At 40.9% G+C, this 17,025-nt stretch overlaps 1 protein-coding gene across 2 annotated transcripts in view; it reads right to left on the reverse strand.

Annotated features, from left to right (window-relative positions):
* LOC125623221 (transmembrane protein 132C) overlaps positions 1–17,025 on the reverse strand; it is a 299,990-nt gene that overhangs the window by 73,218 nt on the left and 209,747 nt on the right. For both annotated transcript variants that reach the window (XM_075120017.1, XM_048822277.2), the window contains exon 4: positions 4,484–4,667. In XM_075120017.1, coding sequence (XP_074976118.1) covers positions 4,484–4,667 — 184 coding nt within the window. The remainder of the gene's footprint in view (positions 1–4,483; positions 4,668–17,025) is intronic.

The raw sequence follows: 17,025 nt of genomic DNA on the forward strand, positions 1-17,025 counted from the left end.
TTGAGCTTTTGGTAGTGCAAAGGCCGATTCCGGATGCCCTTTGAAACAATGCCCCCCCCCCGTGGTAATTTTAGTATACATTCTTGATGAGTGAGGGTAAAAAACCATGAAAAAAAAAGACAATTGGTTGGAAGGTGGTAGGTACTTTCTGTGGAAAAAAATAATTTATTTTTAATTTTTTAATACAGGTTTTTGTTTTTCTAGATTTAAAAAAACAAAAAACACATTTGTTTTTTGAAAATCAAAAGCCAAACTTTTTCGATTTTCAAACCTCAACATTTTTTTCTGCCTTTGAGTTTTTTATTGAAAGCCTTAAGAGCTGCAACAGAAATGTAACCAAAAACTTTTCATCAACTTTTTTTTTCTTTTTTTTAGAAAAATTCTACCAGACCTTTAAAAAACAGCAGTAAGTGACCCATTTTTCTCTCCGTTATACCAGTGCTCATCTGGAGAAATCCCAATAAAATCAATGGGGATACCTGTGGAACTGAAAGCAGAATTTCAGCAAGGGAGAGCTGTATCAAAAATGAGGACACTGAGCGCTCAGAGTCACTTGTCAACTGGGTGATCTGGGGCAAGTCACTTCACCTCCCTGTGCTTCCATTTCCCCATCTGTACAATGGGGAGAGTGGTACTGACCTCCTTTGTAAAGCACTTTAAGATCAAGTGCTATAGAAGAGCTGGGTCGTATTGTTTCCTGTTAGCAATGGGTCATTCTGGATTGTCCTCTGCTCTCCCAAGGTATGGAAAGAAATTTGGGGAATGAGGTCTCCAGAGCTTCTGGCCTGTCTGCAGTTTGTTAGGAATGACTCTTACCCCTCCTGCACCCTATGCCTCATCCTAAATGGAATAACCACACGGTGAATTATGGTGGTGGCTCGAGGGAAACTCAGGCTCGCTAATTTTCTCTCTGAAAAACAGACGGATAAAATGGCCTTAAAAGCTGACCAGAGCTATTAACTTCCCAACTCTGGAACATACATCATAGAAAACTGGACAGCTCATTTCTTTGCTACTTTATAGAAAGAACTAGGAACACTGGGACAGGTTTGTTTCACAGATGTCCAGCCTGACAGTTTCGTTTGTTTCTTTTGTTCATTAACACCACCAGCTTCTTAGTGCTCCTATTTATTTGTCCGTGTTACCTCGTTAGCTAACCAGGCCCAGGGTAACGAGGTGCTGTTACAAGTTTCCCTGTTGGTTCCTGGTGGAAGTTAAATTGATTATTTAGTTGCTGTATCCTACCACCTGCTCCACTGAACCCTGACCTACACGGCTATGCGGGTATTGTAGGTTCAGTTCTTTCTGACAATGTCAATTCTTTAATCTCTTCGGTTCCATTATACCAGAACTGCAATTGCTCTAATCCCTAAAAAAAAAAAAACCCACAATTCGTCTTTTTCCCCACTTCTCTCCTATTTTTAAGATAATTAGAAAGAGGGTAATAAGAATGTGTGATCTTGCCAGCTTCGTAAGTTTTAGTCTAGCATTTGAACAGCTCATATGAGAGACGCTGCACTTTCGTGATCCTGGGGTTATATTTATCCCAACAAAAGATTTGTCGTTTCCTGCTTCCTGATATTTATTTTTCCTTCCTCCTTTTTTGCATCTGGTGTTTTTTATGTTGTTGTCCATTATCTTATGCCAACATAATCTGCTGGCTGCTCCAGAGAGCTGGAACACAAGTTTTACCCAGCTAATGGATGGGACTGTCCTCATATTAAGTTTCTCTCTAGATATACATCTATAGATGTACGTTTAACATCTCTTCTTAATCCATGTATATATTTTATATTATTTTACTCTACCTCATAATCACCTTTAGAAAGAACTAACTGTTTGTATTATCTTTATTATTTGAATTATGGTTGTGCCTAGAGGCCTCAAATGAGATTGTGCTAGGCACTGTAGAAACACATAATAAGATACAGTCCCAGCCCTTTTAATCTAAATAGACAAGACAGACAAAGGGTGGGAGGGGAAACCAAGGTACAGACTTTCCCAGCTCACACAGCAGGCCAGTCGCAGAGTCAGGACCAGAACCCAGATGTCCTGAGTCCCAGACTGGTGTCCTAACCACTGGCCCACACTGCCTCTGTGTTTGTAACTGCAAAGATTCCTCCTTAAAGTTCCTTCCTCCAACAACATAATTCTGAAACAAGCAGTTTTGCTATCTGGGCACAATTCATGTTGAAATCAATCTGGTCTGTTTATTTCTCCTATTTTCCCGCCAAATTATTGAAGAAAAATACTTGCCATAAAACACCAGGACCTACCTTTTATGTGGGAGATGCTTTACAGTTTGTAGCTGAGAGAGAGACTGTGAAGTACAACTTCTCAGCAGACACAGCATCACGCTCTCTCTACCTCTGAACAAGAGAATTGCCAGCTAATCAGCTCAGCTGGAAATTAACGTTTAAATGAAGAAAGTGTCCTGGCTGGAGCTGCAGTGTTAGCTAACAGAAAACTGAAAATTCCCTTTATCTCCTAATATCCCGCCAGCAAAGCCAATTTTGCATTGGCATCTCATCCAGCTAGATTCTATTAGCACAATGTGTTATGGCTGCTGCCAAGTGTTATCACAAGGTACAGTAGAGAAACAGACACACACAAGGAAGCTTTGCAAAGTGAAGGGTTTTAAGGTATAATTTTGTCCTTTAAATCCCTTGCAAAAACCATAATGCTTGATGGTACTACCACTGGTACATCCAGGGCCTCATCCCATATTCGTTGTGCACCCCATGTTTCGCTAAATTGCGACTCAGGCTGCTAGAGAAACCAACATAAAAGGATGCATTTTAATCTCTCAGACGTGTGCACGTCCATCTGCATCTTGCCTACAAGTGCAAAGGCATTAGTGACTATTTTAACATGTATAAAAATAGATCAGGCATGAAATACAAAGAAGGAGCCAATGAATTCTTAAAGAAAATAGAAGGGGGGGGGTAAATTCTGCCAGAAGATAGACACAGGTAGCTTCATTGGAAGTCATTGAATGAATCTCCCTAAGGCCAGAATCTGACCTGAAGAAGCTGTCTGAAGTATGTTGTTAAGTCTTTATAGGACTGAGGACATAATATTTATTGCCATATTTAGCTCTACAGGTAATCAAAGGCAACATTTCTCTCTCAGACCAGTTCTGAAGCACACAGCTCTCTACTGACTTCAATTAACTTTGGAGCAGGATCTATGTAAGTAAATCTCCAAAGAATATCGGCAGGAGTTTCACTGACATAGCATATAAGTTGAGGACTACCATACTGATTGCAAAAAATAATTCTTCCCCAGTTATCTAGCGCATGACAATATTATCAGACAAAAGGAAAAACCATGTAAAAATTTAATAAATAAAAGAGGGCCAGAATTTCACCAACAAAAACCATCAACCGAAAGTATCTTTCAGTATTAAAGTCTGCACTGGTCCTTTAATTTTGGTAAACATCTTGTTTTCACCTAAATATCATTGGGGCTGCTCCTGCTCAAGGAGTTTACACACACATTGACTTCAGTGGGAGCAGGACTTTTTTTTTTTAAAATAAATTAACATGAGGAAAAAATTCCCCAGAAAAGGCAGGATACTCAAGCAGAATTTGTTCAGAATAGACTCTTTTCCAGTGACTTTCCAAACAGCCCAAGGGACTTTTCTTTCTTTTAAAGATACTTTCTGTTCTCTCCCTAAAACTGAAGTGCTTTACGCTGCTAGGAAACAGCCAGCTAATTAGTAGGGGCTTCATCCTCCTGAATACTGAGCACTTTGAACTCCCATTTGTTAACAGGAGTTGCAGGTGGTAAATGCCCCCAAGAGTTGTCAGCATCCCTAGCCTCTGTTTGCCAGAAGCTGGGAATGGGCAACAGGGGATGGACCACTTGATGATTACCTGTTCTGTTCATTCCCTCTGGGGCACCTGGCACTGGCCACTGTTGGAAGACAGGACACTGGGAGTAGATGGACCTTTGGTCTGACCCAGTATGGCCGTTCTTATGATCAAACCCTATAGCACTTAATGGAAAAATTAAAAAGCGACCAGCAAGTATATTTTGCCCTCTGTTACCAACTGGTAGCCTAAAGAGAACTGTAAATGAATGGTTTAAAACAGGGGAACTCAAGCTTTAAAGAGTAAGGGCCAGATTTTTTTATTTTAAAGGGGCAGCAACTTTTGTGTGTGTGCGTGGGCAGTTAGTCTAAATTGCATGATTTTCACCCACAATGAAATGCGTGTGTGATTCTGGCGAGTGCTTACTGCTCCTATACAAAAAAGGATATCCAACTGATACCAACAGAGATTCCATCACGTAGGGAGAGTATTATTACGCCAAGGTGGAGTAGTGCCATACTGATCTCGGAAAAGAATTCTTCTTGGATTATCTAGTGGGCAGAGACCACCTCTTTGCCAATCAGTCTCAAAGGCTGCTTCGTACCTTCACAGAATGACAGTCATTTAAAGATGGGACAGAGCACCATGCTTTCCAGAGAATCTCTTACCATTGCTAGTGGAACTATTCCTACCAGGTCCTTCTGGCAGATGAAGATTTCAGAGAGGGCTATGTCCGTTGTCCCCTTCCGAGGGTATTCCACCTGCCACGTGATTGGCTGCGTTCCGGAAAGACTGCTGAAACTGGCTATTTCGAAGTTCATCTGCACAACTTCACTGAATAAACTGTTACTCCTGGAAAGATGAAAAGAGGGAAAGGGAAGAGATATTACAGTGATTGAGGAGGGCAAATGAATCATATTAGCTACCGGAAAATGTAGTTATTTATACGCAAATATACAACAAACTTTTCGCAATACAAACAAGAATGATTCAAAATGTGCTTCCCACCAAGGTTAAGAACAGTGAGGTAGAGTTCCTTACTTTACCTTGATCCAGGATGAGATGTATGATATAAGCAAAGATATTTACTCACCTGAATATTTTTATAATTTTGCAAATGTGAATTGATCCTAACAGTGAGTCCGATTCTCTTCTTTTGTACATTAGTATAGCCAGGAGTATCAACAATGAAGTAGATGAAGATATACCAGTCTAAAACTGGTGCAGGTGAGAACAGAGCCAAGCCCAATGGTATCACTGTGAATCATTATAACTATAGGAACTGTTCACAATTAAACTGAATTTAAAGTCCTTAAATGAGAGTTGGAGTCAACGTAAGACAAGAAAAGAACCTTCCTATTTAACCATATTAGGTCAAGAGGTTATTTAAGCCTCAGACGTATCCTTAGAATCATAGAATATCAGGGTTGGAAGGGACCTCAGGAGGTCATCTAGTCCAACCCCCTGCTCAAAGCAGGACCAATCCCCAATTAAATCATCCCAGCCAGGGCTTTGTCAAGCCTGACCTTAAAAACTTCTAAGGAAGGAGATTCTACCACCTCCCTAGGTAACGCATTCCAGTGTTTCACCACCCTCCTAGTGAAAACGTTTTTCCTAATATCCAACCTAAACCTCCCCCACTGTAACTTGAGACCTTTATTCCTTGTCCTGTCCTCTTCTACCACTGAGAATAGTCTAGAACCATCCTCTCTGGAACCACCTCTCAGGTAGTTGAAAGCAGCTATCAAATCCCCCCTCATTCTTCTCTTCTGCAGACTAAACAATCCCAGTTCCCTTAGCCTCTCCTCATAAGTCATGTGTTCCAGACCCCTAATCATTTTTGTTGCCCTTCGCTGGACTCTCTCCAATTTATCCACATTCTTCTTGTAGTGTGGGGCCCAAAACTGGACACAGTACTCCAGATGAGGCCTCACCAATGTCGAATAGAGGGGGACGATCACGTCCCTCGATCTGCTCTCTATGCCCCTACTTATACATCCCAAAATGCCATTGGCCTTCTTGGCAACAAGGGCACACTGCTGACTCATATCCAGCTTCTCGTCCACTGTCACCCATAGGTCCTTTTCCGCAGAACTGCTGCCTAGCCATTCGGTCCCTAGTCTGTAGCTGTGCATTGGGTTCTTCCGTCCTAAGTGCAGGACCCTGCACTTATCCTTATTGAACCTCATCAGATTTCTTTTGGCCCAATCCTCCAATTTGTCTAGGTCCCCCTGTATCCTATCCCTGCCATCCAACGTATCTACCACTCCTCCCAGTTTAGTATCATCCTTCAGAGAATGGAAATAAAGCCTAAGTAAAGCCAATAGAAAGGAGCATAAACAATGGCAGATGAAATGTAATGTGACAATCTGGAGGGCTAAGGAGATTTAAAGAGCAAATATAGTCAAAGACATAAAAAAACCTCCAAGAAATGATTAAAAACATCCGTGGAAAAAGAATGCAGGAAATGAATCTGCTAGATTACCAAGGAGTTAAGGGATCAGTTGAGGTGGCTAGGACATTGCAGAGAAGTGAAATTATTCCATTCCATCCATAACTATACACTAACTTATATGGGGCTTGCATATAGTGTTCCTGTGATGTTTCACAGTACTTTGCTTCAAATTACCCCTATTCCCTCTAACAAAGGGCAAGCACCTGTACGTCAAGTGCGACTCAATCCGACTCTCGTCAGATACTTGTATGACTTCACCAAGATGGTAGCTTCAATCTTCCCTACTTTTTTGTGTGTGTACCACAGGCAAAGGTCCACTTCTGAGGCTCAGCAACAGTCCATGATGAACTGATCAGGAGTCCAGCTTTTAGACTTCCCTAATTACCATCTTTCCTTCTAAACTGTTCAGCAAGCAACCACCAAGCTTGTATGATTATTTTAAAAGTAAAACCTTTCCCATCCCAATTATTGTTTCAATGGTGAATTTTCCTTTGTAAGAACTTAGTCAGGAAACTCTTTACACTAGCTAATGTTTTAAATACCTTTACTTAGTATAAAGGCTTCCTCTCTCGAAAGAGAGAAACTCACACTCTTGTATGACTTGGGTATACTTTCTTTCGTGCATTTAAACAGTGATTTTGTGGGATAATGTGATAGATGTACAGGCGTAGCAATTCAGAACTCAAGGTCAGCTCATTCCCATTTAAAGAGTTCCTACTAAATAAATCTTATTGCTTATAAGAATAAGGCTGGTTTATGCACTTGTGGAGCATCCCAAAAGGAATACATTTTGGATTGAACTTGTACTTTATTTGAAGGCATGATTATATGCAAAGACACCTGGATCGTCTGAGCTACTGAGTTCATTTAGCTGTTAAAGACGCCATTATGCCTTAGATTAATGGTACCTGGAAGGTATTATTCTCACCATTTCTAGGTCTGATGCTTAGAAACTGACAAAGCTTTATATATGATTGACAATCCCAGAGTTTTCAGGTATGTTAAACAGAGAACAAATTCTAGCACAACTTCAGAACTGCTCTGAGTCACAATAGTGACAGGAGAGCTGCCCTGATCAAGAAGGCTGAAGACTAAATAGCCTGTGAGCAGATGTAAATACCACAACAAAAAAAGGTCCAGCCAGCCCAATGGTATAATCGGGGACTTCTGGACAGGAGTGATCTAGAATCTAAGGTACTTAAATAGTCTCTATTCTGTAGTATCTGAGCACCTCACAATCTTTCATGTATTCATGCTCACATGGGAAGTGCTATTATCCCAATGTCACAGATGGGAAACTGAGGCACAGTGATGCTGACTGACTTGCCCAAGGTCATATTTGAAGTCTGTGGCAGAGCAAGGAACTGAACCTAAACTTTCCCAAGTTGCTAACCACTGGGCCATCTTGTCCAGTGCAACTGGAAAGGGGCGACTCACATGTTTCCAATGGAAATTACAGCACTTGCATCTAGTCTTAAATGGCCTCTAGATAATGAGCCTTAAAATCCAATACTATTCTGTTTATTAGAGATATTCTAGGTAATGTGGAGAGATTTCTAAGATACATCACTTATGGCTGAGATTTGCAAAAACACCCCTGAGATTTGAACACCGCTTCTTTTTAAGGAGCTTTGAAAGTCTCAGACTATCATTTCTCTAGCCCTTGGAGTCACGCACAGCTGCCTGGCTTCAGTGATGGTGGGATATAAAAACACAGCATTTTTAGCAGCACTCTAAAACATTGCTAAAATATCTTTTTCTGTAAAATGTGTGGCATACAGTATCCTGGAATACATGTGGTACAGTAGAAAGGTTTTATTGGCACTTGCTCGGGATGATCTGCGTAATTCACTTATAGCTCCTCCACGGGTGAGCAATGGACTCATCTCAAACTCACGCCAATAAAACCTTCATACTGCATCATCTCGGTTTCTATTTTCTCTTTCGTATAGGAGAGACAGAAAGGATCAACAGCTGGGAAAGCGGCCACTTGAAAAAAATATGCCTTCCGAGATGCGTAATGGCTGGAAAAAAAAAAAGGAAAACCTTCTCGTGAAACATGTTTCATGTTCAGAGCTTGCTCGCTGACTGAAATGGCAATTCCTTAATGTCTAGCATTTAGAACTGCTTAGCAGCCAGAACAGTAAGTAATTATAAAACTTTTCTAATGTACACAGCATGGAGTGATTGCAAATGCAGCTTGTGGCAGGAGGAGCTTCTAAAGAAGTGCTCAGGGGTTGGAGCAGGAGTCTGGTTTGGTTGGAGTGAGAGCTTCCCTGGACCAGTTCACTCCATGCATTCATTCAGAGCTGTAAATAGATCAGTCATTCAGGGCTTGACTGTAACTTGAACAAGACAGTAAGAAGCCTCTTTGCAGCACTAGGCAGGCTACCCGAACCTTGGTCTGGGAGCACAGGAGCAAACACCGAGTTATATTCTCTCTCTGAAGCGGATGGGTAATGTTTAGGCAGAGTGGGAGGAGAAGCGAATGGGTGGAGACACAGTGCCGTAACCAGTGCTCACTGGCCAGAGCAGCTGATCCATCTTGATGGTGGTGGGGTTAATAATTTACTACTGGTTTAGTCTTGGTGCTCAGCTCTATCCCCTGACAGCCAGGAGGAACTGTACCTCAGAGGTGATATGTGCCACTGAGAAACAAGATTTTAGGAGCTGGAGAACTGATTTGTTTATATAAGAATAATTAAAAACATATAGAAGGTGAAGAGAAGGAAAAGACTCAGGAGAAACGCTGCCATACAATTCAGCAGGTCATATTCATTATGGACCAAAAGCTGATTTTTGAATCTCTGGTGAAGTGAATTCAATTAGCAAGTGATGCAGGATAACCAGGATTCTTGGGTTTGAAATATTCTTTAGGCATCTCATTGACCATTCATTGGGAACCATATATTAATCAACCAAACCCCTACTGCTTTGAGAAGTATTCCCCCCTTAGCCGGAGTCTATCTAGTGTAGATAAATAATACTGTTCAAATCAGTAGCTGTTTAGTTCTGATGGGCAGAAGCTATCCCTCTGCAGACCAAAGAGTTGAAAGCAACATGCTGTGTAAACCTGACCCAGAGACAACCCAGTTGCTGGCAGGGGTTGGGTCCATGTTCTGAATGACACCATTGGAGCGAGGAGTTCATAGCAGATTCAGCTTCACTGGAAAGGTCAAGCGATAGATAAAACATGAAGTGTGTCCCGGTTTAACAGCCTGCTCCGGCCAAGCATGGCCAGGGTTCAGCTGAAGACAGCAGCACTTGAGGCCAGCAGAATGCTGGAGAGGCTGTCACAGAGCAGTGGGCCGGATAAGTCAGATAATAAGTAAGTAGGGCAAGAGAGGCAACACATTTGTCTGTCAGGGTAGAGAACACAGCTGACGAAAGATCCATAAACAAACTGAAATCTTTGTTGAATGCCTGTCTACAAGCATGAACTGGCAGTCCCTGATGAGCGATTTTCAAAATGTTGAGTTATTGCTTTGAGTAACGCAGGAATTTTGACTCTTAAATGAAGTGATTCTAAGAACTTCTACCTGCTAAATCAATAGTTCCGATTTACTGCAGTGACCCTCAAAGATAAATTTAAAGAACCGTGGACTAAAAAAAAATATATATCCCTCTTTAGATCAAATATATTTTTACTGAAATCCCAGAAGAACCAAATGATTTTTTGAACTACTGAAAACCTCATTTAGTAACCCCTTTGCTCTCCAGTGCTATCTGGTTTGACAGTGACATCTCAATGCAGAGTCACACTTGCTCAATGATATAAGAAATCCAATGAATATCCTTCAGCAACATAAAAGACCTGATTTTTCCACCCTAACTCATGTTGAGTAGCACCTTACTCTACACAATTTCAACGACACCACAATGTATTGAGTAATACAGTGTAGCTCGCAAAGAGTGGCAGAATCAGCCCCAGAAATGATCAGGTAACAAAAGTGCATGTTAATAGAACAGCCCCATCAATTGGTTTCTGAAAATAATGCTTGGAAACTTCAAAAAGAGCAGAAAAAAAACAGAAAAAAAATTATGTACAATGAAACACTAAAGCCAACGATCGTGCCTCATTTGCATCTCCCATGCTGTTTATTTTGACACTTTCATTAAAACAACACTGCTAGGGTCATCATTTAAATGGAAATATACCATTTAAAAGACATAACTCCTTTGTGTTACAAAGTGAAATCTCTCCTGCTCTTGAAGTGAAAAACTGAAGGAACTTTCTCTACACCTGTTGTCTTGAGGTCTGGAGTTTGTTTTGAGTCTCATAAATCACGAGTCAGGCTGCAAAAGCATGAGATCAGTTTAAAAATAAGGAAATGTAGAAAATAAAATAAATGTTGGGTCTTTTTTATTTGCCTTCTGCTTTTTGAGCCTTTATGGTTACATTTTTCAGCTTTACTCTACAGACATGATGATTTTTTTTCCTTTAAATGAAAGCTGAGTTTTTCAGGTAATCACGACTCCAAAAGCTGGGACTTTAAGAACAACAAATATTGCAACACTTTTGATCAGATTGTTCGAGTTGGCAATGCTGTAGTGTGAGAGACTCATGGTCAAATATTAGATTATTCACTGCTCGGGCACCGTGACTTTAAGGAAACTCCACAGAGCCAGAGAGCAGAGATTGCAGCTGACATGTATTCCCTCTATCAGACTGTCCAGCTTGACAGTGAAATGCCTCTTCGCAAACCAGCCAGCTAGACTCATTGTTTACATGGTGTTAGTACGTCAGTGGAAAATTCCTCAAATATCATTTTCCTCAAGAGATGAAGATGGAAGCTCCTTTGTTTAGTTCTACGTTCCTTATCCTGGACGTAAGAGACAACAATCTGTGCCTGAAATAAAACCGTCTCTTTCTTTAAGGAATGGAAGAGTGAGAAAACTTCTCCTCTCATAAATGAGTTGTTCTTGGAGGAATTTTCCATCAAAATGTTTTTTCATCAGAAATCATCCATTTGTTGTAAGTGAAACTGTTCTCAGGAAAGGATTGGTATTGATGAATCTTCCCCATTCAAAAAAGTTTTGAAAAAAAGTTTCAAAACTGTCAAAACATCCTGTTTCAAAATTTTCCTTCTTGAAAATGTTGAGATTGTTTTTAACTCAAAATGACTTATTTGAAATTTGAGTTAATTGATACTAAAAAAAAGTTTTTAGAAGGTCAGATCACAACAAAATGCTTTGAAATTACCAAAACAAAAACGTTTCCGCTGACCGAATCCAAAAAAAATTTCTGGATGGTCAGTTTGCAAAAATTTTTGAGATTGACTTTTTGTCCTGTTTTGGGATGGGAAAATGTCTGAAATCTCAAATTCCGGTGGGATGAGAAACCTGCTTCCTGCTCTGCTCTATCAGTTCTGTGTCCAGGGCGGCCACACTCTCCAAACTCATGGGCTAGATTGTGGCAGCATCTTTGTATGACTCTCCAGGAGCAGCTAGTTGCCCCAAGTACAAGCCTTCCTGGACCCTGGAGGTATATATTTGGGCTGCTAGCTGATGCTGCTGCATGCCTGTGCTACCATGGCCTCACTGCTATTTTTAACAAGGCAGTGCGGGTATGTCTAATCACACTCCCAGATCCAATGGCAAACGTAGCCTGTAAGTCACAACGTAGTGCCTGGCCTGCTCCTGGGGCAGCACTGCCGTATGCTGCCCTAGCCTCATGTTGAACTGCAAAATACAGCTCCAAGCAAAGCACATGAGAAGGGTGGTTAAGTGATTCGCCTCCTATTGCTCATTTAGATAAACACCTTCTCTTGATTGGACCAACACTTGAACGGAGGTTTAATAGACTAGCACGTTTAATAGATTTTTTCCCCTCATGACATTAAATATATTTGAGGTTAAGACAACTAAAGCACAACCAGCTCAAAAAGAGGAGACCTGCCTTTCCCCCGAAAGGCCAAACATGATCTATCTGGGGGCCAAACTGTGCTCTCAATTACACCGATTTAAGGACAGTTACTCCACTGAAGTCAATAGCGCTACTCTGCATTTACACTGGGATGTGAGGGCAGAATTTGACCAATTAGTGTTACAAATCCTCTAGCCAGTTAAAAATAGACCATGTAACAACACTGGATGTGGAAAAACTAATTGTTTTCTTCTATCGTCTCCTTTTCTTGGCCAGATCAGATAGCCGAGTTCCATACAATGGACTCATTCTAACCTGACATTGGTGTAAATCATGAGCAATTACACTGTTATGAACTTCTTGATCTCAGTGGAAATGAGATCAAGATCAGACCTTGTATTTTACCAGCCATGGGTTTAATGGTGAGGCAATATTTACGTGGACTTCTTTCCACTAGGAACTGGACTGAGACATATCAATTCACTTTCACATAGGCCATCAGATAGTAATAAAGGTGTATCACTATCAACCCAGGCTGCCTTTGAACCAGTGAAGGTTCATAAACCATTATCTATTCCTGGAGCCACCTAGTTCTTCTTTGCATGAATATACCAGCAAAAGAAGTACAATCACTTAATACTAATTTCTTTCAGAAGACCCTTAATAAGAGATGTGAGAAAGGTAATCCCCATGCAGAGCTATAGAGTGCATGTAATAATTCAAAACATACCAGCTACTGGAGACAAGATGGGTATTAAATTCTTACCTTGCCACATTAGGCAAACTGTTATCTGTTAAACCCTAAAATCTTTCATGACAGAAAGAAATGGATGAGCTAGTTGGACAATTAACAGATTTGGGAGGCCACACTTTCATGAGAAACTACAGCCTTAAGAATGCATGAAGCTCTTTAAAGGAAAATATCTAATGTATGACCTGAGAAACCCTAACAGCATATGTATAAGTATATATTTTTAAACAGACAATATAGGCTTTTAATTGAATTCAGAGCACTGTTTAGATAAAGGTAAATTAGATTATCTCATTAGGATCCGTACCTTTACATCTCAGACCACAAGATAAAACATGGCCTTTTGATTAACGCACCGGACTGGGACTCAGGAAATCTCAATTTCAGTTCCCACAGCTACCAAAGACTCCTTAAGAGACCTTAGCCAAGTCACTTAGGACTAGATTTTTAAAGGTATTTTGATGCCTAAAGAGTAGATAGGTGCATAGAGGATTTTCACAAGCACCTAGGCGCCAGCTCCCATTGAAACCAATGGGAGTTAGATGCCTATGTGTTTCTGAAGATCCACTAGGCTGTCTGCATCTTTAAGAACTTAGACACCATTAAAAGTCTGTCCCTGAGCCCCGTGTTCTCTGTTGTGCTGAAATCTATTCAGTGCAAGGGGGGGGGGGAGGGCCAGCAGGGTGTAAGACACATCTTCCTGATTTTCATGGTTCATCTCCATCAGCTGGCAATGGCTCCTATGGAACCATGTGGCAGCTGAGAATTGGTAGAGCGCAGGTGAAATGCTCCCGTGTCAGAGTGGGGGAAGGGCAGTCAGCATAGGAGTGGAGTGGTGTGCTACGCTACATCATGCCAGCAGAGAGCTCCATTTATGCCGTGAGACTTCTCAGCTGGCCAGATTCAATCACTTTGTGCCACTCACAATGCACATAGTGGCTGGAATAGAAGAGAGACTCTGGCCCTTAATCTCTCAGGGCCAGATTTGTAAAAGGTATTTAGGTACCTAACTCTTATGGATTTCAACAGTTCGGCCCATAAATACCTTTACAAATCTGTCCCTCTGTATCCCCTTCCCTCTCCATACAATGGGGATAATAAATCTTTTGTCCCACCCTTTGTCTGTTTTCACTAAGCAGATTGTAAACTTTGTGGGGCAGAAGCTGTCTCTTACTCTGACTCACACAGTGCTTAGCTCGACTGGACCCTGACTTCCCACGGTGCCATCATGTGCTGCTGTAATACAAATAATATTTCTCAAGAAATAAACTCTCTCCGTGATTCATCATCTTCTCCTTCCTTTGAGAAGTGGGTTTACTATTTAGTATGCATTCAGAACTGAAATCCCTCCATGGCTACTGTAGACAAACAATATTTTCCTTTTTAGGAGATAAACCTTTAAGTGGTAAAAATCTTCCAAGGGAGATCACTATAAAAGAGACCTCGATCAGGAGTTTTCAGAGGAGCTGCATTCCAAATGCCCTGCTTTCAAGAAACTTTGCATTTTCAAAATGTCATCAGAAAAAAAGAAACTGGATGTATTCCAAACATCAGTACTAAATTATTTGCCTGCTTCACCCTGCTAAAAGCAGCAAGAAGAGATTGTATTAAATATGCAAAATTATACTTTTTAGCTCACTTTTAGTTGCTTAGTTTAGTGGCTTGGGAGCAGCAGGTAAACCAGTGTGCTCAGTGACAGGATAGTGTATTTGAAAAGCAGATTAAAGGTCCGCTCTTACTGACCCAAACTTCTGAGGTGTCTATTTTAAAGCATTCCTTTAGGGAAGATATTGACTGGAACGCACAGAATAATGCATCGCATGTTCTAACAGCTTTGTGAAGTCCTGGCTTCTCTCTGAGTCTGTGTTCAAGTCTGAGGTAGTAAGGCCTACAGGTGGGCCACTGATTTTAGGTGGCAATAGATGCCATATATCATGACTTCAGAAAGGCTTTTGATACTGTCTCACATTATCTTCTTATAAACAAACTAGAGAAATATAGCCTAGACTAACCTACTATAAGGTAGGTGCACAACTGGCTGGAAAACTGTACTCAGAGAGTAATTATCAATGGTTCACAATCGAGGTAGAAGGGCATATTGACTGGGGCCCTGCAGGGATTTGTCCTGAGTCTGGTTCTATTCAATATCTTTTTAAATGATTTGGATAATGGCATGGAGAGTACACTTATAAACTTTGCAGATGATACCAAGCTAGCAGGGATTGCAAGCACTTTGGAGGACAGGATTAGAATTTAAAATGATCTTGACAAACTGGAGAAACGGTCTGAAGTAAATAGGATAAAATTCAATAAGGACAAATGCAAAGTACTCCACTCAGGAAGGAATAATAAATTGCACAAATATAAAATGGGAAATGACTGCCTAGGAAGGAGTATGGCGGAAAAGGATCTGAGGTTTATAATGGATCACAAACTAAATATGAGTCAACAGGTAACATTGTTGCAAAAAAAGCAAACATCATTCTGGGATGTACTAGTAGGAGTGTTGTAAACAAGAAACAAGTAGTAATTCTTCCACTTAGCTTTGATAAGGACTCAACTGCATTATTTCAGTATTGCAATAATTAACTGCAGTATTGCATCCAGTTCTGGGCACCACACTTCATGAAAGATGTGGACAAACTGGAGAAAATTCACAGGAGAACAACAAAAATGATTAAAACTCTAGGAAACACGACCTCTAAGGAAAGATTGAAAAAATGTGTTTGTTTAGTGTGGAGAAGAGAAGACTGAAGGGGGACACGGTAACAGTCTTCCAAGTACGTAAAAGGCTGTTATAAAGAAGAGGGTGATGAACTGTTTTTCTTAACCATCAAAGACAAGACACAATGGGCTTAAATTGCAGGTTAGACATTAGGATAAACTTCCTAACTGTCAGGGTGGTTAAGCACTGGAACAAAATTACCTAGGGAGGTTGTAGAACCTTCACCTTTGGAGGATCAGACAAACACCTGTCAGTGATGGTTTAGATAATACTCAGTCCTGCTTCAGTGCAGGGTACCGGACTAGGGCACCTATCAAGGTCCCATCCAGTCCTACATTTCTGTGATTTCTTGGGTGCCCAACTTAAGATACCTTCAGTTTCCCCAGAAGGGCACCCAAATCTGGAGACACCCACAACTAATGGCCGCTTTTGAAATATTGGCTGGACATCATTTTGAGGGATTCAAATGGCGGGGGGTGGGGGGGAAATATACTTAAGTGTTTTGAGCTTGATCATTCAATTAATCCTCAAATTGGCTCCTGTTTCCATTGCAGTGGTCTCAGTTGCTGTGGATATTAGCAGCCTGTTTCTCCAACTGACAGTCAAGTAACACTGGGGTGTTCAGACAGTGGGGCTGCCCACTCCCAGTGTGCCACAATACCAAGAAAAATAAGCTGATCTAGGGGAGGGGTTGTAGCCTTATTGCACATTTCCTATCAGCCAGCCATCTGCCTGCATTATTGCTAGGATGTCAATCACTTTGTTATCTGTGCACAGAACCTGACTCTTATGGGCTTAAATCAAAGCAATTGGTGTCAGATTTTTAAACTAGTTAGATACACAATTGCATTAGAGACCAGGTAACTGCACAAATCACTTATGTGAGTTGTACTCCTAACATTTAAAAATCAAGCTCTTATGTTTTTAGAGCTCAGTTTCTACAGGCTTCAATTTTTTCACAGCTGTTTTTCCATGACACCTGCTGTCCAGCTGTTGGCCAATCCATCCAAATCCATGGAACGCTTGGATACACCAGTCACGTCCAGCAGCAGGGTAGCTGAATTGGTTCCTTGCGACATACCCGGAATGTTAAGCAGCCGTCAAGCAGTTAAGGTTGGTGAACCGGTTGTGTTTCATAGAGACAAGCAATATAAATAAAGTTTTGCCTCTAAGAGTATATTAAAAGAAAAAAAATACAAGAGTGCGGAAATATTCAGGAAAATGCAGAAGGGAAATAAAACCAGTACTGAAATAATATTTTTGCTTTATTTTCTCTTGAGGAAAGCAATTCTTCAACCACACTGACCACCACACAGTTTCCACAGTATGCATCCGATGAAGTGAGCTGTAGCTCACGAAAGCTTATGCTCAAATAAATTGGTTAGTCTCTAAGGTGCCACAAGTACTCCTTTT

The sequence above is a fragment of the Caretta caretta genome, chromosome 15, assembly GCF_965140235.1.
Source record: "Caretta caretta isolate rCarCar2 chromosome 15, rCarCar1.hap1, whole genome shotgun sequence".
In the NCBI taxonomy this organism is placed as follows: Eukaryota; Metazoa; Chordata; order Testudines; family Cheloniidae; genus Caretta; species Caretta caretta.